At 32.2% G+C, this 27,832-nt stretch overlaps 2 protein-coding genes across 2 annotated transcripts; both read right to left on the bottom strand.

The window, feature by feature from the left end:
• Positions 1–114: 114 nt before the first annotated feature.
• On the bottom strand, positions 115–8,790 carry LOC141717899 (uncharacterized). The gene is made up of 11 exons (XM_074520134.1): positions 8,296–8,790; positions 8,164–8,205; positions 7,927–8,071; positions 6,510–6,739; positions 6,128–6,185; positions 5,706–5,783; positions 5,524–5,612; positions 4,320–4,401; positions 1,344–1,532; positions 1,100–1,248; positions 115–554 (listed from the first exon to the last, which is right to left on the bottom strand). The coding sequence occupies exons 1-10, from the start codon at positions 8,424–8,426 to the stop codon at positions 1,102–1,104; spliced, it is 1,191 nt and encodes a 396-aa protein (XP_074376235.1). The 5' UTR covers positions 8,427–8,790; the 3' UTR covers positions 115–554; positions 1,100–1,101.
• A 2,696-nt stretch (positions 8,791–11,486) lies between these two features.
• Positions 11,487–20,167, bottom strand: LOC141717898 (uncharacterized). The gene is made up of 11 exons (XM_074520132.1): positions 19,668–20,167; positions 19,536–19,577; positions 19,299–19,443; positions 17,882–18,111; positions 17,500–17,557; positions 17,078–17,155; positions 16,896–16,984; positions 15,692–15,773; positions 12,716–12,904; positions 12,472–12,620; positions 11,487–11,926 (listed from the first exon to the last, which is right to left on the bottom strand). Exons 1-10 carry the CDS (start codon positions 19,796–19,798, stop codon positions 12,474–12,476), a joined length of 1,191 nt encoding a protein of 396 aa, XP_074376233.1. The 5' UTR covers positions 19,799–20,167; the 3' UTR covers positions 11,487–11,926; positions 12,472–12,473.
• Between the last annotated feature and the right edge of the window lie 7,665 nt (positions 20,168–27,832).

The raw sequence follows: 27,832 nt of genomic DNA, 5'->3' as shown, positions 1-27,832 counted from the left end.
GTGTTCTAATTCTAAATAAATTAATTGAGGACCTTCAGAAATAGGTCAATATTCTAAATCTAAATCTGGTATTTCCCAAAGTTGGTTCCATTTAAAAAGTTTTGGATCAGTCTATAAATAATGGATTATTAACTTCTCACTTCTCAGCCTTGGAGCCTTGGAGACATGGTTCAACAGATATTACAGAAAACACTAGGCCATCAACACTAAGTATGGCACCTCCTGGGTGGAGACTGAAAAGTACAGAGTAGTTTTTTTATCGCCACAAGGTAGTTTAGATGTTGCACCATCTGATGGCATAACAAGGAAATTGCTGTCCTCTCATCTAAACAAACGCCAATCATCAGGAATGCTATATGATTAACAAATCTATTGATATTTCTTTCTAAACAATGCTCGTACTGCTGCTTTATATGTCGATTGTCGATAGTAAGCAATGACAATGACAATGACAATTGAGTCTCGTATTAGCCACACCCATGAACACTACCAGATATATATCTGATCTAACTGTCTACATCATGGCTTTGTATATAGTAGAAGATACATTTATCCTGCAACAGATCAACACAGAAAAAGATTATACTAAAAAACAAGTGAAAAAGAATAGAACGATCGATGGCAGGTTATGTGGAAACCAAGTTAGCAAATGTAAAAAGAAAGAAAAAGAAACTGGTGTGTAGTATTAGTTTTAAACAAGAATTAATAAATAATGAGATTTAGCAAAAAAAAAGAGATATAACTAGACTACATAACTTGGTCTAAAACACCGAGATGTAAATGTCGTCATTCATTCATCCAATCATTTAGTGATGATCATTTTGTCCTATTAGACAGGATAAACTCATTTTAAAATTGTAAACCAAACTAATTGAGCTAGTAACAAGTGCTAGTTACATGAACTTTTTTGTTATCTTACCATGAGGTATAACATGCACAGTAGGGCATTTTCCGTTTTATGGATTATACTTTCCTTTCAATTGGAATTAATGGGGTAAATATTTAATATGATGAATTCACAAAATTAGTTAGTCAAAAAATATTTCAAGTACTCACGCATGTAAAGAGAAAAAAAAAACAAAAACAGTAGAGTAGTTACCTTTACTGTGATAGATAACTGGAAATGACGGCCACCAATAACATTAGTGCAAAACCACCATTTACTATATATTCAACATCTTTAATGTTCTCAATCTTTTCATTAACGACATTCCAAGCATTAGTATATGGGCATTTTCCGGGCTGAACCTACAAATCCATGCAAACCATGGTAAGCGGTACAAACACTAGGTCCTAAGGTAACAACAAAACAAGACTTTTAAGGGCATCAACATAGAACTTACGGTGGTACTGGGTTCAGCGCTCTTCTGTGTTACATCTGAACAAGTAAATTTTTTTATTGTATCATCAACTGGTTGCTCCAGTAAGATTCTGATATCATTCGCTCTGGAGTCTTTGATCGGAAAGACACTGTAAGCTGAATCAGTGTGAATGGTTTCCATGACTGAACCAAAAAAGTTTGTCACAGGTACCTGATGAGGGACAATGAGGTTAGGGATCCTGACTCTAATTCTAATTGCCTAAATTGTTACAGTAGGTCTATGCGGGGACAAGGAAAAAAACCAAACATCCAGCAACTAGATTTAAAATTTAAAATTTAGTTTTCAGAATATTAATATTAACTACTAGCATAATAACCCGTGCGAGGCATGGGTCATTTTCTAGAATTTTTTTATGCATCATGCAATTATAATGTTTGTAGAGCAACTCCAACAATATCTTTAAATAGGCTCTTTAGTCAAATTTTGAAGAAATTGAGATAAAATTTATCTCCAACAAACTCCATGTCCCCCTCTATAACATTAGGAGTTTCGAATGCTTCCTCACTTCTAGGAGTGAATATCCCCTCAACTATTATTATATTATATTTTTCCAACCCGTTATTTTATATTTAATGAATGAATATAAATAGGGTAGTAAGTGTACGTTTAAAACGAAACGATTAAATTTAATCTGTAGAATGACGTTAGTATGTTTACAAATAAAAAACTATAAATTAACATATATGTTGAATACAGAGTTGACCAAAATCTTGAATTCTATTTAAATAAACTATAAGTACTGCTCTATATTATTACTGAGTTCACTACTAACTTACAATTAACTTACTCAATTTAAAAAGATAAAAAATGCATAACTGAAGTCAGAATGACTTGCAATCATAATATACAATAATGTAAATTTACATTATTATTTTTTTAACAGAAAATTTACATTATTGTTAATATTAAAGTTGATTTTAATGAAAAATATTAGTTTTTGAAATTCAACGTATATATGGGAAATTGTTAGTTTTTTATTTACACTATTGTTAACGAAGTAAGATTAAGTTATATGTGTGTGTGTTAGCATGTAAATTATTGTATGTTACATCTCTTAGTACATTATGATGGTATCAATTATTTATATGCTGAATATATGATTTATGTACATGTATAATCATTATTAACATTAATTGATTACTTAAATAAAATGCATTTATAATTATTCAAAAATTAAAATTATGTAATAAATAAATTGCTATAATTTATATATGGTATTCACATTATCACTGACAAACAATCCATATCTATTTTTTACGCAACCGGGTATCAATAATGGTTGTAACATAAAATGAATTATATATTTTTAAGACTTATTATTGATATTCGTGATATTTTTCAAGAATTCGAAAGAAAAATTGTATTTATGTCGTTATTTAAACCGTTTTTATGTTTCTTTCATTATGACACTAATATTTCTTCATATAATAATTTGATAACATTTTATACTATTCTTCTAAAATTAAAAAATTTCAGTTCGATAAAGTTTATAAATAACAGTTTAACTGGTTAATTCCTTCAAATTATTGAACAATATATGTTTTTTTCCTTAAATAATATAAAATGCATTGAATCAAATGCTACAATATAATATAGATATAATTTTTATTTAAATAATTCAAAATATTTGTACAATATTATCTTGAACAATGCTGATCTAAAAGAATTCTTTTTAAAAAGTTAGTTTTTTTTAAGTGAAAAATGAAAAATAAATCGATTTAATATATCATCGTAGTTTTAACAAATCTAGTGACATCTCATTTCAAATTTCAAATATTCTTAAAATTGGGACAAATCCCAAAAATAATAATGCGTTACCAGTGAAGTTAGTAATTTTAATATAAATAATAAATTGACTTGATCCTATAAAGACCTCAAACACATTAATTTATATTAACATAAGATATTAAAAAAATTCACATTATTGGTAAGATATTCTCGCCGAACTTGTAATTTAAATTTACTAAACGTAGAATGTGACGATGTTTTTCGGCCGGGTCATGTAGTCAAATTTCGAGTATTTTTTGAACAATGGGCCAATATCTAAAATGCATTGGCTCATTATAATTCAAACTTATCTAAATATGTAATAACAATATAGATTATTTATATATAAGCGATTCTATTTTCAATATTTTTTTTAAAATTATATATGTACATTTTAATTACTTTTTATAATAAAAAATATGTTAAAAATATATGATATATATTTTCAAACTAAAAAATGATTAATAAATAAGATAATAATCCATTTACGTATTATGCCTGATTTTATATCTGGAACTCAATTCTTTAAAATTAACTGTACAAATATTCAACTAACTATCTTTGTTTTTGCGGAATTCAAGTAAGTAGCTTTAAAGTTAAATAAAATATTCATTTAGCACACTTACATATTATGTGTATGATAAACAACACATGTGACAATCTGGTGGAGTGGTAAGAGGTTGTATAGTTGAATGAAATAACTTGAGTTCGATTCCCACATACCACATCTTTTATATAAATATTAAAAACAAGGGTAATTTAGTCTTTTCAATGAGACTTTTTAATCTCATGAAATTAAACCCTTGTTCTCCTATTATATATAGAAGAGATATGTACGTATTCACAGTTATATTTCCCTAAGAAAAAATGTATGTGTTCTAATTTTTAATTCCCTAAGAAGAAAAGACTTATTTCTAGATACACAGCTTTAGCAGAAGTCAAGAAGTCAAGATAACTGACAATCGCAATTTTAAAGAGTATCTACACTACAGCAAAAAAAGGATAGCTTAGTATTACTTAGACTTCAGAGAAACAAGGTCAATGAGCCTTCAAGGGTCCCCAATTTGTTTTCTAGAATTTCTGACATGTTACACCTATGTCTTGATAAAAGAGATAGAAGTCTTGACAACTCAAGAGAATTGTAAAAAAACAGATCCAAAAACCTCTTACCTCCTCCAGTTTTCTTTGGTAGAGATCTGTGCGATAGTATGCAGTTGACATCAGATAGTTTGGATTATATGAAGTAAAAAGACTGCATAAGATTGAAATATAAAAATATATATTAAGATTCAGTTAAAGGAAATTAACAGTAGCAAGAGCATCAATAGAATGGCAAATTAATAGAATAAGCAAAGACCCCATCATTAGGGATCATCTGGCAGGAGATTTTGAATCTCCTGCAGATATTTCAATGTATATTACATGTCAAGGTTGAGAGGAGAGGCTTATGATGCTCAAATAATTCGAATCATGAATTCTAAACACCTGAGACTTCTTGGTATGCAGGATGTACATGATCACCCAAAGTGAAATTTATATATTATCCATAAACTCTCAATCAAATGTCTCGATTCTAGTATGTTGTACATTCATAAAGAGTAACGACGGAATATCATTCTTATTTGAACAGTTTAGATTTCAGTCAGCATCATCATAATGGTCATGTTATGAATGACTAGTTAAATTCTCACACAAAACATCACATTCCTTGCTTCAAACTTACAGACTAGAATGAAGTTCTGAATAAAAGATGAAGAGTAAACTGCTTTATTATTTCGATCACCATCATGTCTTTGACACCAATATATATAAGAAAGTTTTAATTAAAAAAGTCAAATACTATGACAACAAAAAAAAAATTCAATTTTTTTTCTATATCCTTTTTTTCAACCATGTGTCTTTATTTGATGAAACTATTTTAGAAGCCTTTGACTCTTCGTTCTAATTTCGACTTTAACTTTATTCAAGTAAGGAAAACTTATTCAAGAAGCATCACATATGCACATCACAGGTATAAGAGTTCAATCTATGTCAACAACATGCGACTCAGACAACAGAGTAGACTGGAGAGTAAAGAAAGTACAAGTCGCTTGTCTACAAGAAATGAAAATAGAAGTTGGTATCGATTTTTTAATTTTGGATTTATCCAAAGTAAAAACATCCCCCTAATTGTATACATACACATCATAAAATACAAATAAACATAAGAGACTCAGGTCAAGTCTACCAACATAAATCAGCATTTATGAAAAAAGGGGAAAAAATATTGCAATAGCAACTAAAATAAATTAAGCAACTAAATCAAATATTTTTTCACATTAATAAAAAGCAGGTAGGACATCTTAAATCTAAATAGAGTTAACTTCTGATATACCTGTTCAATGAAGCATTGTCGTATATATTAAGCCTCTCAAAAAAAGCAAGGGTATAATATGTAAATCGATCCACAACGGAAACGCCTACCTGGATGAACACAATTTTTTTAGGTTAGATGGTTCATATGTTAAAGTGAAAGATTGACAAATGAGAGTTTTTGTGGTAAAAAATTAAACTCACATCAGAATCTAAGTGATGAGAATAAGAGTTTTCTCCTTTTTTACTACTTCCAATAGCCAAAACACCAGGTGAATGAAGCTGCAAGCAAAATACTAAGTCTTTCAGGTATCCATATTCGCATATGTTATAAAAAGTTTTAAATATATACATATATATATATTTGTAATAAGAAATAACTAATTTCACTACATATCACTCATGACATCATCTCACAACAGTGTATCATCATTACTTCATTAGTACCTTCTCTGGTTTCAGTAAGATATATTTGTATTTTATCAATTACTATGCGATTAGGCATCAGCAATTCATGACATTTTTCTTATATGTTTTCGCTTATATTTCTAGCTGTAAGCTAGGCATCTACTATTGAGTAAAAAAACTCGTTCATATTCACTGTATATAGCAGGTATATAAGAAACCTGTGAAAAAAGGGTGGCAGCCTGGCAAGTATCCACCATAATTAGCAGCTCCTTGAATCTGACTTGCAAAAAAAAAAAATTATAGACTAAACAGCTAGCCAAAAAAAATTAAATAAGTCACTTTTTATAGAACCAAGGGCTCGTCAAGACTTCACTATCAAATGTGCATATAAGATGTATACCCAGACATAGATAATATATAACAGCCAGTTTAAATATTGGTGGAAGCAATAATCACAAGTAAAGCATATTAAACAGTGCAAATGAAATTCCACAGGTAAAATATAGATGCAGCTTCACACATTTATGCATGATGAACTTTGAATATAAAATTTGTCATTCTATATGCTTGCGTGTGTGTGTGTATATAACAATTTCTCACCTGCGCTTTTCTTTCATTTGTTTCACCGCATCAGCTAAATCATGACTCTGAAGCTCCTCCGAGTCCTGAAATTTAAGGAACTCATCTCCTCCATGCCCTGTCATGTATAATAGTATATGGCTTCCTTCATCACTCAGGAGACGCTTTGACCTCGGGACAGAAGTTTCATGGCGCCCCATTAGAACTCGAAAAAAGTTTTCTGTTGTCACTTCATAACCTCGATAATCGACCTAGCATATTGAAACACGAAGCAAGCAGACATATCAATACGACAGATATGACCGTGTAATAACAGTTTAACACAGTAACAGATTAACCCAAAAGGACAAGGGAGTCTTTTACTACTTCTGATCAGCTAAACTTTTCATAAAACAAAGAATCAAAGATTCCTACCTAGTAATCCCATACTTGAGATATTGTCTGTCAACTGCAACTGTTGACATAGTATACTTCTTTTTTCCTTTTCGTTTGCTTCACCTAAGAAGTTGAATTTTAGTAGTATATTGTTACTGCCTCTATTCCCCAAAGGAATCCAATAAAGTTCTATCACTTGTGTATTCAATTCTAAATACATGTAAAATGGTGTAGTTGAGCATAACATCAACAGGTCTCAATTCTCATCTAGAAGTCAGCTTCATTGAACAACGAAGCAAAATATCTTAGAGTAGCAAGTAAATGACCTTGTCAACCCAGGCTCGTGATGGAAGAAATCTGTTGATACGTGTTCAAGTGTGGTACTCGGAATATCTTAACAATTCTGCATAAATATTGGCCCAAAGTAAATTTTTAAGTGTCCGTACCCATGTCAGAGTGTTGAGTGTGGCACGGGTACTCAAGGTCAAATAAAGACTTGAGTAACATGGACCAGAGATATATAATTATTTAGGTTTGCTTTCAAAGGAAAAATACAAAAGCATTAGCCACAAAAGACAATCACTACAACTCAACAAGTGGAGCATCGAGAGTAGGTTGGAATTCAAGCTCATTGGTAAGGTGAAGGAATTTTGTCAGCACCATAAACACGGCCTTCGACCAGATTAAGCTAGAGCCGGAGGTCATCATTAAGCATACCATCCTCCTCTGATACAGCTAAAACTTTGACTAGAAAAAACTTCATAGTTCATGGTTTATTATCATAAGAATGAAGAGGAAGTGATAGTTTGATCAATAGAGACTCCAACAATAAAGTTTTTATAAAGAAAAATATACTCCAATATCCTAATTTCCCTACCCACTCGATATTTAAAAAAAATAGTTACATAATATTAGTTTTCAATACAATTCACATTAGAATGTGTGCTATTTGCGTTGTTTCTTACAACTACCAAGATACAGTTCTATCGGTATATATGAAGGGGATGGAAATTCAACTCTAAAGCATTACGTAAAGTAAGAAAAATCTAAACAAAATTGTCACCTCAACATTATCTCCATACAAGTTAAGCATGTGATTCTCATTGTTAAAGACTTGAGCAGGGTACTTATTTCGTGCATTACAAGCCATGTCATCAGCCAACATAAGTATAATCCTCTCATCAGGAATTCCTAACCGTTTCACCGTCCTAATCAAATAAACATAAACAGAAAATAAACACATATAACAGTAAAAATAGGAAACAAACACAAAGAACATCTATATACATTGGCTCAATACCTGTATAACGATAAGGTATTTGCCATATGACGATAATTAAACCTGATATAAAACATATTCGATCGAAATTAGAAATTGTAATAGAGTAAAAATTGAATTAGGGAAACAACAATATATGTAAGTGTAGAATACCAGAAGCGAGAGGTACAAACAAGGACGGCCCAATTGTTGGTGTGCATAGTTGTTGTTGATTGAGTAGATTGAATAATAAGAGTGGAATATAGAAGAAGCATTAATACAAACACTTGTGTGCATCTCTTCATGCTTCAAGTGACGCAATAAACCCACAGGCGATGAGATTAATCTTGAGAATTATAGTTTTATAGATCTAGACCAAATTGTATTCCCACCTTAGTAATTCTTGTTTGATCGGCTGATTGTTGCTGAAATGGATTCGATTCTGAGTTTCAAAATTACTGCTCCAGTTTTGGGCTTGAATAATAATCGATTGTTTACGAGTCTAATGAAAATTATATTGGTTAAATAATTAGTTGATATTTAACCGGATTAAACTCACACATATAAAAAAGTTACCGAAGACAAGCAAGGTAAAAGCTTGTAAAATGGAAAAATGCAGGAGATCTGAAAATTAGAGCTTAACAACCGTATCCAGAAGTTTGGAATGAATCAATAATCATTATAATGGTCTGGGTACATCACAGAGGAGTCGTTAAGCGAGACTGTGAGCTTGTCCTTGTGACTGGTATGCAGGTTGACAGGAAGGAAACTGTTTGGTGAAAATATCGGCCGTTGAGAAGGCACATAAGTTATCTTAATATGTATGGCTTTAATCTGATCATGTAAACTCCACGTGTTTGGGGCGTTCATGCAACACGGAATTTAAGTATAATTGTAATTTAACATTCAAAATTAGTACATGTTTTTTTTCTTTACTACAAAACAATACATATTTAAGTGTTTAATATTGATTTAGTTTTAAAATTAGTAGATACTTTTTTTTTTCTTTCAGACAAATTAACTTCATATTTTAGTATAATATTGTTGTAATTTTAAAATTTTACTACATATTTTTTCATTCAAATTTATATATATATAAGTGTTAATATTGTTGTTTTAAAAATTTGCACCTATTTCTTTCTTTTTTACTAATTAATACATGTTAGTGTAACACTACTTTATTTTTAAATAATATGTACATATTTGTTTCATATAAATTAGCACGTATTTAAGTGTTGGTAGTAAAAACTAGTACATATTTTAGTATAATTGTGATTTAGCATTCAAAATTAGTACATATTTTTTTCTTTACGACAAAACAATACATATTTAAGTGTTCAATATTGATTTAGTTTAAAATTAGTAGATACTTTATTTCTTTCACAAATAACTTCATATTTTAGTACAATATTGTTGTCATTTTAAAATTTTACTACATATTTTTCCATACAAATTGATATATATTTTTAGCTAAAGTTACTAATACTTATAACTTTAATTTATATGTGCATTAACTTTTCTTTTTCTTGTTTCAGTGAAATAAAACTTTAACAATATTAATGTTAACTTCTAGGGAGAAACCTGTTTGTACATTAATATTAATGCATGGTCAATTGGTCATGGAGTTGTTTTTCAAGAGAAAAAGTTGAAATTCTGGAGATTTGATTCCTAACCCTAAGAAATTACTAAAAATAATATTCAAGGAAAAATGGGAGTACAAAGTAGAGCTGCTTTGATCTTAATAAAAAGAACATATATAGCAGTTGAGGGGTTTCTCTTGTCAACATCCAATATGTGTTTTGCAACGATTAGATCAAATTGGATTGAGTAAGAGCATCTTCAACCCACATGACTTGTTAAGTAAGAGCATCTTCAACCCACGTGACTTGTTAGCTATATTGTCCACCTAGCAAGAAAATATAGCTATCCACTGCAAAAATGTCACTCCAACCATCAACTCCTGTAGCTACAATTATAGCTATCCTGTTTTGATCTTCCAAATTTGTTGAATCATGGATGAAATATAAATATCCTATAATACACATCCAACTCATCACTCCTTCTTTCTCTTCTTCTTTCCTTCTCTCTCCAAGTACAAATATATAAATTTCATCACCCATTTCATTTTCATAATAATAATAAAATATTTTTTTTAAAGTATAGCTAATCATTATAGCTAATAACACTATTGGAGTACAACACTTTACAGGTTCGTCAAATTTTAGCTAACCATTAATTTATATTATTTTATCTAACTATTTTAGCTATCTCCCAGGAAGATTTCTAAGTGTTGAATTAAATAAATAATAATAAAATAGTTGTTAATACATATCAATATTATTAATTTATTTTTATGTATTCTTAGGTATTGTGCTAGATATTATTCTGTAGATAATTATAAGATAACATATGCATCGTAGATGGTATCTTTGGATGGTCATGGTATCTTTGGATGGTCTGATGATTGGGAAGAGATATTTATATTAAAGGGTTGTTATATTAAATCATATAAGTAATTTTTTAAAATAACTAATAGTCATTATATTTGTTTGTATAGCCTGGAGCAATTATTGTCCCACCTTTGCTAATTAGAAAACACTGCAGACCTAAAAATAATAGAAGAAAGGCTTATGATGAGATATTCCAGCAGAAAAAAAAAAGGTGTTGCACCAAGTGTAAGTAATCCGGGCATAACAAAACTATGTTTGGTGGTGATCCTGATAGGCTCTAACTCAAAAAGTAGATAGTTCAATTAGTTTATTTCATTTGAATTGTTGATTTTTTCCATAGTTATGTTAATAACTTTTAAAACTTCCGAATTTTTTTAATTGTTTTGACTGTATTTTTCACATGTTAATGAACATTTATATATTTACTTTAGTGAAGATGATGATTTTTAGTGTTAGACACAACTAAAACAAATAGTGTCAGACATGTTAAAAAGTTTCATGGCAAGAATATGTTATAATTTGAATTAATTAATTAAGTATTCTACATTTATATAATTTTACAAAAGTAGTAATATTTAAAAATATAAATTTATGAAGTTAAGACTAAAGATTATATATGTTATATAAAAATGTTAAATAGTAAAATTAACCATGATTAACATAAAATTGTTAAAAAATTTGAAAATGGAATATATTTATAAATAAAATTATAAATGAGACATATTTATAAATGGATATTTAAAGTGGGACATATTAACAAAAAACAAAAAACCCATTTCTAACTGACAAGAGTCTATTTATGTGTTCTAATTCTAAATAAATTAATTGAGGACCTTCAGAAATAGGTCAATATTCTAAATCTAAATCTGGTATTTCCCAAAGTTGGTTCCATTTAAAAAGTTTTGGATCAGTCTATAAATAATGGATTATTAACTTCTCACTTCTCAGCCTTGGAGCCTTGGAGACATGGTTCAACAGATATTACAGAAAACACTAGGCCATCAACACTAAGTATGGCACCTCCTGGGTGGAGACTGAAAAGTACAGAGTAGTTTTTTTATCGCCACAAGGTAGTTTAGATGTTGCACCATCTGATGGCATAACAAGGAAATTGCTGTCCTCTCATCTAAACAAACGCCAATCATCAGGAATGCTATATGATTAACAAATCTATTGATATTTCTTTCTAAACAATGCTCGTACTGCTGCTTTATATGTCGATTGTCGATAGTAAGCAATGACAATGACAATGACAATTGAGTCTCGTATTAGCCACACCCATGAACACTACCAGATATATATCTGATCTAACTGTCTACATCATGGCTTTGTATATAGTAGAAGATACATTTATCCTGCAACAGATCAACACAGAAAAAGATTATACTAAAAAACAAGTGAAAAAGAATAGAACGATCGATGGCAGGTTATGTGGAAACCAAGTTAGCAAATGTAAAAAGAAAGAAAAAGAAACTGGTGTGTAGTATTAGTTTTAAACAAGAATTAATAAATAATGAGATTTAGCAAAAAAAAAGAGATATAACTAGACTACATAACTTGGTCTAAAACACCGAGATGTAAATGTCGTCATTCATTCATCCAATCATTTAGTGATGATCATTTTGTCCTATTAGACAGGATAAACTCATTTTAAAATTGTAAACCAAACTAATTGAGCTAGTAACAAGTGCTAGTTACATGAACTTTTTTGTTATCTTACCATGAGGTATAACATGCACAGTAGGGCATTTTCCGTTTTATGGATTATACTTTCCTTTCAATTGGAATTAATGGGGTAAATATTTAATATGATGAATTCACAAAATTAGTTAGTCAAAAAATATTTCAAGTACTCACGCATGTAAAGAGAAAAAAAAAACAAAAACAGTAGAGTAGTTACCTTTACTGTGATAGATAACTGGAAATGACGGCCACCAATAACATTAGTGCAAAACCACCATTTACTATATATTCAACATCTTTAATGTTCTCAATCTTTTCATTAACGACATTCCAAGCATTAGTATATGGGCATTTTCCGGGCTGAACCTACAAATCCATGCAAACCATGGTAAGCGGTACAAACACTAGGTCCTAAGGTAACAACAAAACAAGACTTTTAAGGGCATCAACATAGAACTTACGGTGGTACTGGGTTCAGCGCTCTTCTGTGTTACATCTGAACAAGTAAATTTTTTTATTGTATCATCAACTGGTTGCTCCAGTAAGATTCTGATATCATTCGCTCTGGAGTCTTTGATCGGAAAGACACTGTAAGCTGAATCAGTGTGAATGGTTTCCATGACTGAACCAAAAAAGTTTGTCACAGGTACCTGATGAGGGACAATGAGGTTAGGGATCCTGACTCTAATTCTAATTGCCTAAATTGTTACAGTAGGTCTATGCGGGGACAAGGAAAAAAACCAAACATCCAGCAACTAGATTTAAAATTTAAAATTTAGTTTTCAGAATATTAATATTAACTACTAGCATAATAACCCGTGCGAGGCATGGGTCATTTTCTAGAATTTTTTTATGCATCATGCAATTATAATGTTTGTAGAGCAACTCCAACAATATCTTTAAATAGGCTCTTTAGTCAAATTTTGAAGAAATTGAGATAAAATTTATCTCCAACAAACTCCATGTCCCCCTCTATAACATTAGGAGTTTCGAATGCTTCCTCACTTCTAGGAGTGAATATCCCCTCAACTATTATTATATTATATTTTTCCAACCCGTTATTTTATATTTAATGAATGAATATAAATAGGGTAGTAAGTGTACGTTTAAAACGAAACGATTAAATTTAATCTGTAGAATGACGTTAGTATGTTTACAAATAAAAAACTATAAATTAACATATATGTTGAATACAGAGTTGACCAAAATCTTGAATTCTATTTAAATAAACTATAAGTACTGCTCTATATTATTACTGAGTTCACTACTAACTTACAATTAACTTACTCAATTTAAAAAGATAAAAAATGCATAACTGAAGTCAGAATGACTTGCAATCATAATATACAATAATGTAAATTTACATTATTATTTTTTTAACAGAAAATTTACATTATTGTTAATATTAAAGTTGATTTTAATGAAAAATATTAGTTTTTGAAATTCAACGTATATATGGGAAATTGTTAGTTTTTTATTTACACTATTGTTAACGAAGTAAGATTAAGTTATATGTGTGTGTGTTAGCATGTAAATTATTGTATGTTACATCTCTTAGTACATTATGATGGTATCAATTATTTATATGCTGAATATATGATTTATGTACATGTATAATCATTATTAACATTAATTGATTACTTAAATAAAATGCATTTATAATTATTCAAAAATTAAAATTATGTAATAAATAAATTGCTATAATTTATATATGGTATTCACATTATCACTGACAAACAATCCATATCTATTTTTTACGCAACCGGGTATCAATAATGGTTGTAACATAAAATGAATTATATATTTTTAAGACTTATTATTGATATTCGTGATATTTTTCAAGAATTCGAAAGAAAAATTGTATTTATGTCGTTATTTAAACCGTTTTTATGTTTCTTTCATTATGACACTAATATTTCTTCATATAATAATTTGATAACATTTTATACTATTCTTCTAAAATTAAAAAATTTCAGTTCGATAAAGTTTATAAATAACAGTTTAACTGGTTAATTCCTTCAAATTATTGAACAATATATGTTTTTTTCCTTAAATAATATAAAATGCATTGAATCAAATGCTACAATATAATATAGATATAATTTTTATTTAAATAATTCAAAATATTTGTACAATATTATCTTGAACAATGCTGATCTAAAAGAATTCTTTTTAAAAAGTTAGTTTTTTTTAAGTGAAAAATGAAAAATAAATCGATTTAATATATCATCGTAGTTTTAACAAATCTAGTGACATCTCATTTCAAATTTCAAATATTCTTAAAATTGGGACAAATCCCAAAAATAATAATGCGTTACCAGTGAAGTTAGTAATTTTAATATAAATAATAAATTGACTTGATCCTATAAAGACCTCAAACACATTAATTTATATTAACATAAGATATTAAAAAAATTCACATTATTGGTAAGATATTCTCGCCGAACTTGTAATTTAAATTTACTAAACGTAGAATGTGACGATGTTTTTCGGCCGGGTCATGTAGTCAAATTTCGAGTATTTTTTGAACAATGGGCCAATATCTAAAATGCATTGGCTCATTATAATTCAAACTTATCTAAATATGTAATAACAATATAGATTATTTATATATAAGCGATTCTATTTTCAATATTTTTTTTAAAATTATATATGTACATTTTAATTACTTTTTATAATAAAAAATATGTTAAAAATATATGATATATATTTTCAAACTAAAAAATGATTAATAAATAAGATAATAATCCATTTACGTATTATGCCTGATTTTATATCTGGAACTCAATTCTTTAAAATTAACTGTACAAATATTCAACTAACTATCTTTGTTTTTGCGGAATTCAAGTAAGTAGCTTTAAAGTTAAATAAAATATTCATTTAGCACACTTACATATTATGTGTATGATAAACAACACATGTGACAATCTGGTGGAGTGGTAAGAGGTTGTATAGTTGAATGAAATAACTTGAGTTCGATTCCCACATACCACATCTTTTATATAAATATTAAAAACAAGGGTAATTTAGTCTTTTCAATGAGACTTTTTAATCTCATGAAATTAAACCCTTGTTCTCCTATTATATATAGAAGAGATATGTACGTATTCACAGTTATATTTCCCTAAGAAAAAATGTATGTGTTCTAATTTTTAATTCCCTAAGAAGAAAAGACTTATTTCTAGATACACAGCTTTAGCAGAAGTCAAGAAGTCAAGATAACTGACAATCGCAATTTTAAAGAGTATCTACACTACAGCAAAAAAAGGATAGCTTAGTATTACTTAGACTTCAGAGAAACAAGGTCAATGAGCCTTCAAGGGTCCCCAATTTGTTTTCTAGAATTTCTGACATGTTACACCTATGTCTTGATAAAAGAGATAGAAGTCTTGACAACTCAAGAGAATTGTAAAAAAACAGATCCAAAAACCTCTTACCTCCTCCAGTTTTCTTTGGTAGAGATCTGTGCGATAGTATGCAGTTGACATCAGATAGTTTGGATTATATGAAGTAAAAAGACTGCATAAGATTGAAATATAAAAATATATATTAAGATTCAGTTAAAGGAAATTAACAGTAGCAAGAGCATCAATAGAATGGCAAATTAATAGAATAAGCAAAGACCCCATCATTAGGGACCATCTGGCAGGAGATTTTGAATCTCCTGCAGATATTTCAATGTATATTACATGTCAAGGTTGAGAGGAGAGGCTTATGATGCTCAAATAATTCGAATCATGAATTCTAAACACCTGAGACTTCTTGGTATGCAGGATGTACATGATCACCCAAAGTGAAATTTATATATTATCCATAAACTCTCAATCAAATGTCTCGATTCTAGTATGTTGTACATTCATAAAGAGTAACGACGGAATATCATTCTTATTTGAACAGTTTAGATTTCAGTCAGCATCATCATAATGGTCATGTTATGAATGACTAGTTAAATTCTCACACAAAACATCACATTCCTTGCTTCAAACTTACAGACTAGAATGAAGTTCTGAATAAAAGATGAAGAGTAAACTGCTTTATTATTTCGATCACCATCATGTCTTTGACACCAATATATATAAGAAAGTTTTAATTAAAAAAGTCAAATACTATGACAACAAAAAAAAAATTCAATTTTTTTTCTATATCCTTTTTTTCAACCATGTGTCTTTATTTGATGAAACTATTTTAGAAGCCTTTGACTCTTCGTTCTAATTTCGACTTTAACTTTATTCAAGTAAGGAAAACTTATTCAAGAAGCATCACATATGCACATCACAGGTATAAGAGTTCAATCTATGTCAACAACATGCGACTCAGACAACAGAGTAGACTGGAGAGTAAAGAAAGTACAAGTCGCTTGTCTACAAGAAATGAAAATAGAAGTTGGTATCGATTTTTTAATTTTGGATTTATCCAAAGTAAAAACATCCCCCTAATTGTATACATACACATCATAAAATACAAATAAACATAAGAGACTCAGGTCAAGTCTACCAACATAAATCAGCATTTATGAAAAAAGGGGAAAAAATATTGCAATAGCAACTAAAATAAATTAAGCAACTAAATCAAATATTTTTTCACATTAATAAAAAGCAGGTAGGACATCTTAAATCTAAATAGAGTTAACTTCTGATATACCTGTTCAATGAAGCATTGTCGTATATATTAAGCCTCTCAAAAAAAGCAAGGGTATAATATGTAAATCGATCCACAACGGAAACGCCTACCTGGATGAACACAATTTTTTTAGGTTAGATGGTTCATATGTTAAAGTGAAAGATTGACAAATGAGAGTTTTTGTGGTAAAAAATTAAACTCACATCAGAATCTAAGTGATGAGAATAAGAGTTTTCTCCTTTTTTACTACTTCCAATAGCCAAAACACCAGGTGAATGAAGCTGCAAGCAAAATACTAAGTCTTTCAGGTATCCATATTCGCATATGTTATAAAAAGTTTTAAATATATACATATATATATATTTGTAATAAGAAATAACTAATTTCACTACATATCACTCATGACATCATCTCACAACAGTGTATCATCATTACTTCATTAGTACCTTCTCTGGTTTCAGTAAGATATATTTGTATTTTATCAATTACTATGCGATTAGGCATCAGCAATTCATGACATTTTTCTTATATGTTTTCGCTTATATTTCTAGCTGTAAGCTAGGCATCTACTATTGAGTAAAAAAACTCGTTCATATTCACTGTATATAGCAGGTATATAAGAAACCTGTGAAAAAAGGGTGGCAGCCTGGCAAGTATCCACCATAATTAGCAGCTCCTTGAATCTGACTTGCAAAAAAAAAAAATTATAGACTAAACAGCTAGCCAAAAAAAATTAAATAAGTCACTTTTTATAGAACCAAGGGCTCGTCAAGACTTCACTATCAAATGTGCATATAAGATGTATACCCAGACATAGATAATATATAACAGCCAGTTTAAATATTGGTGGAAGCAATAATCACAAGTAAAGCATATTAAACAGTGCAAATGAAATTCCACAGGTAAAATATAGATGCAGCTTCACACATTTATGCATGATGAACTTTGAATATAAAATTTGTCATTCTATATGCTTGCGTGTGTGTGTGTATATAACAATTTCTCACCTGCGCTTTTCTTTCATTTGTTTCACCGCATCAGCTAAATCATGACTCTGAAGCTCCTCCGAGTCCTGAAATTTAAGGAACTCATCTCCTCCATGCCCTGTCATGTATAATAGTATATGGCTTCCTTCATCACTCAGGAGACGCTTTGACCTCGGGACAGAAGTTTCATGGCGCCCCATTAGAACTCGGAAAAAGTTTTCTGTTGTCACTTCATAACCTCGATAATCGACCTAGCATATTGAAACACGAAGCAAGCAGACATATCAATACGACAGATATGACCGTGTAATAACAGTTTAACACAGTAACAGATTAACCCAAAAGGACAAGGGAGTCTTTTACTACTTCTGATCAGCTAAACTTTTCATAAAACAAAGAATCAAAGATTCCTACCTAGTAATCCCATACTTGAGATATTGTCTGTCAACTGCAACTGTTGACATAGTATACTTCTTTTTTCCTTTTCGTTTGCTTCACCTAAGAAGTTGAATTTTAGTAGTATATTGTTACTGCCTCTATTCCCCAAAGGAATCCAATAAAGTTCTATCACTTGTGTATTCAATTCTAAATACATGTAAAATGGTGTAGTTGAGCATAACATCAACAGGTCTCAATTCTCATCTAGAAGTCAGCTTCATTGAACAACGAAGCAAAATATCTTAGAGTAGCAAGTAAATGACCTTGTCAACCCAGGCTCGTGATGGAAGAAATCTGTTGATACGTGTTCAAGTGTGGTACTCGGAATATCTTAACAATTCTGCATAAATATTGGCCCAAAGTAAATTTTTAAGTGTCCGTACCCATGTCAGAGTGTTGAGTGTGGCACGGGTACTCAAGGTCAAATAAAGACTTGAGTAACATGGACCAGAGATATATAATTATTTAGGTTTGCTTTCAAAGGAAAAATACAAAAGCATTAGCCACAAAAGACAATCACTACAACTCAACAAGTGGAGCATCGAGAGTAGGTTGGAATTCAAGCTCATTGGTAAGGTGAAGGAATTTTGTCAGCACCATAAACACGGCCTTCGACCAGATTAAGCTAGAGCCGGAGGTCATCATTAAGCATACCATCCTCCTCTGATACAGCTAAAACTTTGACTAGAAAAAACTTCATAGTTCATGGTTTATTATCATAAGAATGAAGAGGAAGTGATAGTTTGATCAATAGAGACTCCAACAATAAAGTTTTTATAAAGAAAAATATACTCCAATATCCTAATTTCCCTACCCACTCGATATTTAAAAAAAATAGTTACATAATATTAGTTTTCAATACAATTCACATTAGAATGTGTGCTATTTGCGTTGTTTCTTACAACTACCAAGATACAGTTCTATCGGTATATATGAAGGGGATGGAAATTCAACTCTAAAGCATTACGTAAAGTAAGAAAAATCTAAACAAAATTGTCACCTCAACATTATCTCCATACAAGTTAAGCATGTGATTCTCATTGTTAAAGACTTGAGCAGGGTACTTATTTCGTGCATTACAAGCCATGTCATCAGCCAACATAAGTATAATCCTCTCATCAGGAATTCCTAACCGTTTCACCGTCCTAATCAAATAAACATAAACAGAAAATAAACACATATAACAGTAAAAATAGGAAACAAACACAAAGAACATCTATATACATTGGCTCAATACCTGTATAACGATAAGGTATTTGCCATATGACGATAATTAAACCTGATATAAAACATATTCGATCGAAATTAGAAATTGTAATAGAGTAAAAATTGAATTAGGGAAACAACAATATATGTAAGTGTAGAATACCAGAAGCGAGAGGTACAAACAAGGACGGCCCAATTGTTGGTGTGCATAGTTGTTGTTGATTGAGTAGATTGAATAATAAGAGTGGAATATAGAAGAAGCATTAATACAAACACTTGTGTGCATCTCTTCATGCTTCAAGTGACGCAATAAACCCACAGGCGATGAGATTAATCTTGAGAATTATAGTTTTATAGATCTAGACCAAATTGTATTCCCACCTTAGTAATTCTTGTTTGATCGGCTGATTGTTGCTGAAATGGATTCGATTCTGAGTTTCAAAATTACTGCTCCAGTTTTGGGCTTGAATAATAATCGATTGTTTACGAGTCTAATGAAAATTATATTGGTTAAATAATTAGTTGATATTTAACCGGATTAAACTCACACATATAAAAAAGTTACCGAAGACAAGCAAGGTAAAAGCTTGTAAAATGGAAAAATGCAGGAGATCTGAAAATTAGAGCTTAACAACCGTATCCAGAAGTTTGGAATGAATCAATAATCATTATAATGGTCTGGGTACATCACAGAGGAGTCGTTAAGCGAGACTGTGAGCTTGTCCTTGTGACTGGTATGCAGGTTGACAGGAAGGAAACTGTTTGGTGAAAATATCGGCCGTTGAGAAGGCACATAAGTTATCTTAATATGTATGGCTTTAATCTGATCATGTAAACTCCACGTGTTTGGGGCGTTCATGCAACACGGAATTGGCTGTTATAACCAACGCTGCCTTATTATCATAATTCAAAACTGTTGGAAGAATATTTTTCAAGTCACTTTATATGTAATAAGGGTCATTGCCTTGTATTCTGCCTCATCAGAGAATCTGGAAACCACAGACTGCTTTTTAGACCGCCAAGATATTGGAGAATTTTCTAAGAAAAAACAGTAACCTGTAGTGGATCTACATGACACTGGACAAGATGCCCAATCGTTGTCGCAGTAGTCAATTTTGCACCAGAATTAGATGCCAACAGAATTCCTTTTGAGTTAGAACCAGTTAGATACCTCAACAATCGAGGTTGGTTTGTTTGGGTATTGAGACAAGAGCTGTACACCAAAATAAATATTCGGCCGAGTTATAGTTAAATAGAGTAACTGTCCTAACAATCTCTGATAAATGAGTGTATTAGGCAATGGATCTCCTAAGTCTGGTGTTAACTTCAAATGAGTGTCAAGGGGAAGCTGTAAGGGCCTTGCATACAATATCTTATGTTCTTTGAGAATATCACAAGTATACTTTTTCTAACTCAAGAATATGCCATCATTCGAGTAATCAACCTCTAACCCCGAAAAATATCGAAGCTTTCTAAGATCTTTCATGTGAAAGTTATGAGCTAGAAAAGATTTGAGCACATTAATTGAGGTCATACAACTGCCAGTCAACAAAAGATCGTCAACATACACCAAAAGAAGAGTAATTGATGAAGATGTATGCTTACTGAACAAGCTATAATCGGTCTTGGACTGCTTGTACCCCATGTTCAACACAGTCATGTATAGTTTATCGAACCACAAACGTGGAGCTTGACGAAGACCGTATAATGATTTCTTCAAATGACAAACAAGATTGGATTTCACCACTGACAACTCCATGTTCGCCATTATTCTGCTTCCAATACGAACATAACCTTTGGGAAATTCCATGAACACTGTTTCAGATAAAGTGCTATGAAGAAAAGCATTAGACACATCCATTTGATGGGTGTCCCAGTTCTGGACAGAAGCTACAACAAGTACAGTATGAACAGTAGTAAGTTTAGCCACTGGGGCAAAAGTCTCGAAGTAATCAACACCAGATTTTTTATGACAGCCCAAAATGACAAGTCTTGCTTTATACTTGTTTATAGATCCATTGTTAGTCCCTAACAATGCAACAAGAATTACAGAAGGGGGAGGGGGGGTTGAATGAAATTCTTGAAACTTTTTCTGAATTGTAAAATGTTCTAACTTAAAATAAATATGTCAGTGTTTTGATTTGCAAAGTGCGGAATGACAAGTTAAATATGAATCAAAACACAAAGTAATAAAAACACAAGTCTTTGAAACTTTCTGGTGGATTTGAATGTATCCACCATATATATATATATATATATATCAAGAGAACTCTGTGAAGTTTGAATAGCTCACAGTTGCTTACAAATAAGAACTAAACTTACAGAGAAATGCTAAAGGATTCAGCTTACAATTCTTTCTCTGAGAAAATACTTGCTTAGTCTTATTGTTATTCTATTTGCTACTCTTGGTTTATATATCACCAAGATTACACAGTAATAAGACAAGATAATAAAATAAAACCTATCAAGTCTAATATTATGCTGCTTCACTACTCTATTCCAGCATCTTTGAATATCTTCATAATAGCATGGAAATGGCAATGCTTCTTTGTTCTTAAAAACCCAGTTGAACAAGCTTCCACATTCCTTTTGCATATACTCGACGCATGTGACTGTGTTGTCACTATCAACAGATGTTTGAATTGATCATCCGTCGGGTACATGATCATCCATCGGGTACATGATCATCCGTCGGGTTGCCTTGTTGATCATCCGTCGGGTAGCTTTGTTGATCATCCGTCGGGTAGCTATTTGGCACTTGACTTCATTTCATTTATGCAGAATTACAAGACATCATCTATGTACAATTAATCAACCTATTCTGCATATCTAATTAAAGTCAACATGACTTATATGCTACTACAAAGTCTATACAAAGGTGTTTGCAGAAATGTGCTACATGACTTATTGTTACATAAGATACTCACTCGATGGATGTCAAATCATCATCCGTCGGGACTTTATTGAGTCATCCGTCGGGACTATATTTGATTATCCGTCGAGTGCTACATAATACGCTAAGTTAAATCTACTAAGGTGTTTTGTGAATGAAATTATCAAGTTCACAACATATTTCCAACAATCTCCCCCAATTTATGTCTACTAGAATTGTAGCCATAAATTAAGAGAAACTTGATGATAACAAAATACTCTAAGAATACAAATTTAAATGAAAGTAGATAAAACTGTAAAGTGCTGCAAATAACAAAATGTACAAAGATTTGCTCACAGTCATTTTCAAGGTGCTCCTCTAGCCTGAGCAGATTGATCTATTTCCTTGATGATCTGGATCTCTTTCCAAGCTTCTTGTTGTTTTCTTCTATCTGATTTTGGAGTTGTCTCTGGAATTCCAGTTCATCAGATTCTGAGAGATTTAACATTCCTTACATTTCCAAAAGAGTCTCATTGCTAGAGATGCTCAACTGGTCGTCTAATCTGAAGAATCTTCTAACTCCCTTATCATCTATGAATTCCATCAGCCAGTAGGGCCTTAGATGCACTCTACTTCCAGTGTAAGGAATAGTTAGAGTATTTGGGAGTGCATCTTTGGCTCTAATACTCCTCAGTTCTTCAATCTTCTTTAGAACCAGTCTTCTAGCTGTCACATTGAATCCAAAGTTCTTCTTAAATGATGAATAAACCGTTATCAGCACAGATTGGCTTTCTTGAAGGATCCTGTGAAGTGGCCATTGTATCTCTTTTCCTCCCTTGTACTTGAATACTAACCTTTCAGGTAGATTCCTGTAAGCATCAATCCATCTAACTTCTTCCAGTTCATCTAGATAGAGGTTTAAATCTGAGAATACTTTGATGTCACAGATGTACATAATGTCTCCCTTATTGACTTTAGTTTGAGCTTTGGTTAGAGACTTGGATCTGAGAGTTGAGGGCTTCACTTTCTTGACTGCTATGGTCTTTGTCTTCTTTGGCTTCATGAAGTGAGGTAGATTGAGTTCAGGTATTGGTAGACTATCCCAGTTCATTGGCTCATCCTTTGGAATGATAGGTTCACCATAAAAATTCTTGGATGGATCTATCTTGAATTCTCCATGTGCCACAGAGGGCATGAATGTTTGAGTTGTTGCAGATGTAGACCTTTTGGAAAACTGATCTTCCAATTCCTTTTTATCAAAGTCCACTTTTCTCTTTGCATGAAGTTTGTATCTAAAACTTTTTCTCTGCTGTGATTCTTCTTGCATTTTCAGTTCCTAGATTCAGTGGTTTCAAATGATTGTTCAGGAATTTGTTGTGTAGGTTTCACAGCTTGCAGCTTGGCCTAGATAGCAGCTTGCTCCTTCTTTTGTTTAACCTTTTTAGCATCTAGAGTAGCTTACTTCTTTTCTTGCTTCAATCTTGCCTTTTCTTCTCTTTTTGCTTAGCAAATTGAGGGTGTCCAGCCACCACACAAATTTCCTTACCATTCCTGAAAAACCTTGGCAATTCTTCTTTTCAATGCTGAATTAGTTGGATCCTTGTAGAATGCAATAGATCTTGACAGCAGTTTCTTTTCATCAGGCTTTGGTGTCTCATACACTAAATCCAAAGGGTTCTTTAGAGAAGGTTTAGGATAGTTCATCTTTGGCTTCAAGATTAGCTCAGCCTTTGGAGGTTTGATGCAGGATGACTGTCCTCTTTCGAGATTATTCATGCTCATATCATTCACAAAGATTTGCCTGACTTGAGAGTGATGAATGGCTGATTTTTCTGGCTTCTTTGTTAAACTAAACCTTTTTTGTATATCCTCATCAATCTTCTCCCAGTTGATTGGACTTAAATGCTTCTTTTCAGCAGCTCTCAATGTGGCTGCTGCTTCATTAATCAGATCAATACTGTCTTTAGTTGGTGGCTTGGTGAAAGCAATTGTAAGCACAATTATTTTGCTAACTTGAATATTAAGCTGTTTCTCCCCCTCACTTGAGCCTTTCTCCCCCTTTTTGTTATCATCAAGTTGTGTGGGAGGGAGTTGAGCAGCCACCAACTGTTGGAGTAGTGCAGTCTGAGTTTCTTGATTGTTAAGTATCTTGGCCATTGACTTCTCTACATCAGATATTCTTGAGTCCATGGCCTCAACTTTCCTATTGAGATCAGCCTCCTTCCTTAACTTTTGAACAATTTCAGTCATGGTGGTTGCAGGAAGTCTAGCATCCAACCTTTCTATGACATCCTGCTTTACTTCAGAAATTTCTTGCTTGATTGCATCCACACTCTGACTGTGTTGGAGGGCTTTAATTGTATGCAGCTGGAGTGCTTCAAGATGTGCTGTGAGTAGCTTCTTTGTGCTGGCATTTGAAGATGCCTGAATGGCTGCTTGGGTGTCATGAATTAGCTTGAATATTGTTGATTGGAGATGTGAGTAGGAGCATTCTTTTGTTAGCATCCGGGCAGGAACATCTGCATCTCCCCCTATGCTCATGCTATCTTCCTCATCATCCCCACCAGCATCCCCAAAAGAAATTTCATCCAGTTCAAAATAACTGCCAATATTGGAAGGCATAACAGTGATTGCATCCTTTACTCTTTGTAGAGATTGTGTATTATACACCAAGTTCAGCAATCTTTCAGCCTCTTCATTTCGTACAGCTAGAGTTTGGTAAGCTGTAATAGGGTGAGTAAATGTCTCAGCATCCAGGGAAATAAAATTTATAATAGCTTGATATTCTTGCTGAAATAGCCTTTCCCTTTCTGCATCATTGACACTCATTGACTCACTTGCAATGGTTTCCATCCTTATCACTCCGGTACCTGCATTTCTCTCATGATCTCTCTTTTGTTGCATCAAGGTCTCACCCTCCCCACCCTCACACCCTCACCTTCACCGTCTAAGGTGGGACCCCTCACACTCATTTTTGCCAGTCCTGAAGAAATGAAATGCATTGGTTCACTCTTTTCCTCTCTTTTTTCTTGGGAACAACCAATACTCTCACTCATTTCACTCCCTTCCCTCAGTCCTAGGAGCGATTGTACTACTACTAAGTCTTCTGCACTTGTAATAATTGATGAAATTTGAAGTTGTGCAGAGACACTCAACGGATAAGGAATATCCATCGGGGTAGTAATTTTGCTAACTGACGAATGCTGCTGTTAGGCACATCCGTTGGGATACAATCACTACTCGACGGATGGACAATATTCATCGAGAGAATAGAAATAAATGAGTTTGGAGTGGAGACTATTGTGGACTCTGTGCAGATTGATGAAAATTTTGGCAAAGATGTCTCAACAGTCGCAGAAAGAAATGACAAGTGAACCAACAAATCATCTAGAAGATGATGCTCACTTGCTTGAATTTTTGGCTTGTCCAAGAGAGTTAAAGATAGAGAATTTGGAAGTGATGTGTTTATCATGTCAACATCCAAAGAGTGTGTGGGAGAATTTGGTGTTTGAGGTGCTTTTATTATTAGAGATGTTGGCTGTGACTCCACATTTATTGGAGCCACATCAACCTGACTTTAAGAAGGTGCAGTGACTGTGTCTTTAGCACCAGTTTGCATAGTGTGTGAACCCTGTGCATCCCCAAGGGTCTTTGATTTCTTCTTTCTAGTGTAAGTTTGGGGTGAGCTTGTGTCCCTTACCCTTCTAGCCTGTGCTCTTGGCTGAGAGCTATGTTCAATAGTCACATCCTTTTGGAAGGATGCAACTAGTAGTGATCTTATATCCTTATTAAGCACTGCAGTTTATTGGGAAACAATAGTGTGGCTAGGCTGGGAAACACTCACCTCTCCAACCTTATCCTTAGGATTTCTTTGATGTTCACCCTGTCCCTCACCTTTCTTACCCACTTTCACACTCCCCTCTTTAGGTTTGGTGGATTTTACAACTGGCATCTTTTGAGAGACACCAGAGGGGGCTTTCTTTGTCTTTGTTTTTGAAATTTTGGATTTGGTAGCTTGGGTAGGCAACTGTTGGGTCAATGACACAGTTGCCATAGCTATACTAGAATGCAAAGAAGTTTGTGAGGTTGGAAGAGTAGAGACAGTTGAAATTACCTCACTTACCTGAGGTGCCTCCATAACTGGAAAATAGAAGAGTGGCACCTCTTTGTGATGGTTTGCCCTGTTCAAATCTGCAATGATTCTCCTTTCTTGAACCCAATAATATAATTTGTTGGTTGGGTTCTCAAGTACAATATCCTCAGAGAGGTGGTTAGCAAGCATCATTAAAAATCTAGCATAGTAAACATTTTTACCCCTCTTATTTAGCTCCCCTAACTTAAACCCCAACTCAATTTTGACAAGATCATTGAAGTTGAAAAATTTATCAGTTACTAGCATGTAAAGCATGTTGAGCATAGAGATATTAACTGAATCAAAATTGCTAATTTTACCAGAAAATATCTTAGTAACTGCATCACACATATAACTCCATTCCTTCCTAAGACCCAACCTCCTAATTTCACTTAATTTAGAAGTAGAGAGGGCATAGCCCATGGAATTAAGCATATTAACAATGTCAGTGTCTGTGTGTGGAGAAGTTACAGTATTATCAGGAATTTTGAAACATGCTTTAACAATATCACTATTAACACATAATTCCTTACTTTTAATAGTGAAAGTGATAGTCTTATCAGTTGAGTTGTATGTTGCAGTCGTCCACATTTCTTCAACAACCTCACAGTAAATGGTGGGTGATTCCAGCATAGCATAGTTGAGTTTGCAGTTCTTCACAAAATCCATCATTTCGTGGTAGTCCCCAGACTGCTGAATCCCCTTGTTCACTAAAGCCGTGAAGTTGTTCTTCTCATAGATAAATCCAGTTTGAGACATGATCTTGACGACTGGTGCCATTGTTAGAGAGTAAAAACTTGTAGAGAGAGTGAGTAAGTGCTTTTGAGAAAGAAAGAAGTTAGAGCAGATGATTTGAGAATGATAAAAGAAAAGTAATGAAAATGAATTATACTTTTATACTATCTCAAAAATAACAAAGTAAAATAAAGTAACCAATAAGAATTTCCCAAAATAGCCGTTTAAAAATAAACTGTAAAAATTCCATCAATTATCCGCCGTGTTATGCTTACAAACTGTAAGTATACTCGATGGATAATGTTCAGAGAATCAACGACTAAGAATAAGACAATTCGACGGATGAGGATAAATCAGTTATCTGTCGATACATAAAATATTCCAGAAAAGTAATTGATTTTTATTAACAAATAGTATACCGACGGATGATCAGACTCGATGGATAATGATCATCCTTCGAGATGTAAATTTTGACTTAGCCAAAATTTCTTCCAAGACTGAAAAATTAATTAAATTTCTGGCTGCATCACAACATGCAAATTATCTGAAAAGATTCAAGAGTAATTAAGCATACCTAACTCACTTACCA

The sequence above is a fragment of the Apium graveolens genome, chromosome 4, assembly GCF_009905375.1.
Source record: "Apium graveolens cultivar Ventura chromosome 4, ASM990537v1, whole genome shotgun sequence".
Classification (NCBI taxonomy): domain Eukaryota; kingdom Viridiplantae; phylum Streptophyta; class Magnoliopsida; order Apiales; family Apiaceae; genus Apium; species Apium graveolens.
The sequence above is the reverse complement of the archived record's forward strand: the minus strand, read 5'-3'. Positions and strand labels throughout refer to the sequence as shown.

Bases quoted from the DNA above. Each gene is read 5' to 3' on its own strand.
- LOC141717899 (XM_074520134.1), bottom strand. From the start codon at position 8,426: ATGAAGAGATGCACACAAGTGTTTGTATTAATGCTTCTTCTATATTCC. The intron at 4,402-5,523 runs GTATATCAGAAG...AATCTTATGCAG, and splicing joins GACAATGCTTCATTGAACAG to TCTTTTTACTTCATATAATC. The intron at 1,249-1,343 runs GTAAGTTCTATG...ATGGATTTGTAG, and splicing joins GCGCTGAACCCAGTACCACC to GTTCAGCCCGGAAAATGCCC.
- LOC141717898 (XM_074520132.1), bottom strand. From the start codon at position 19,798: ATGAAGAGATGCACACAAGTGTTTGTATTAATGCTTCTTCTATATTCC. The intron at 17,558-17,881 runs GTGAGAAATTGT...TTTGCAAGTCAG, and splicing joins CAAATGAAAGAAAAGCGCAG to ATTCAAGGAGCTGCTAATTA. The intron at 12,905-15,691 runs GTAAGAGGTTTT...GTCCCTCATCAG, and splicing joins ACCAAAGAAAACTGGAGGAG to GTACCTGTGACAAACTTTTT.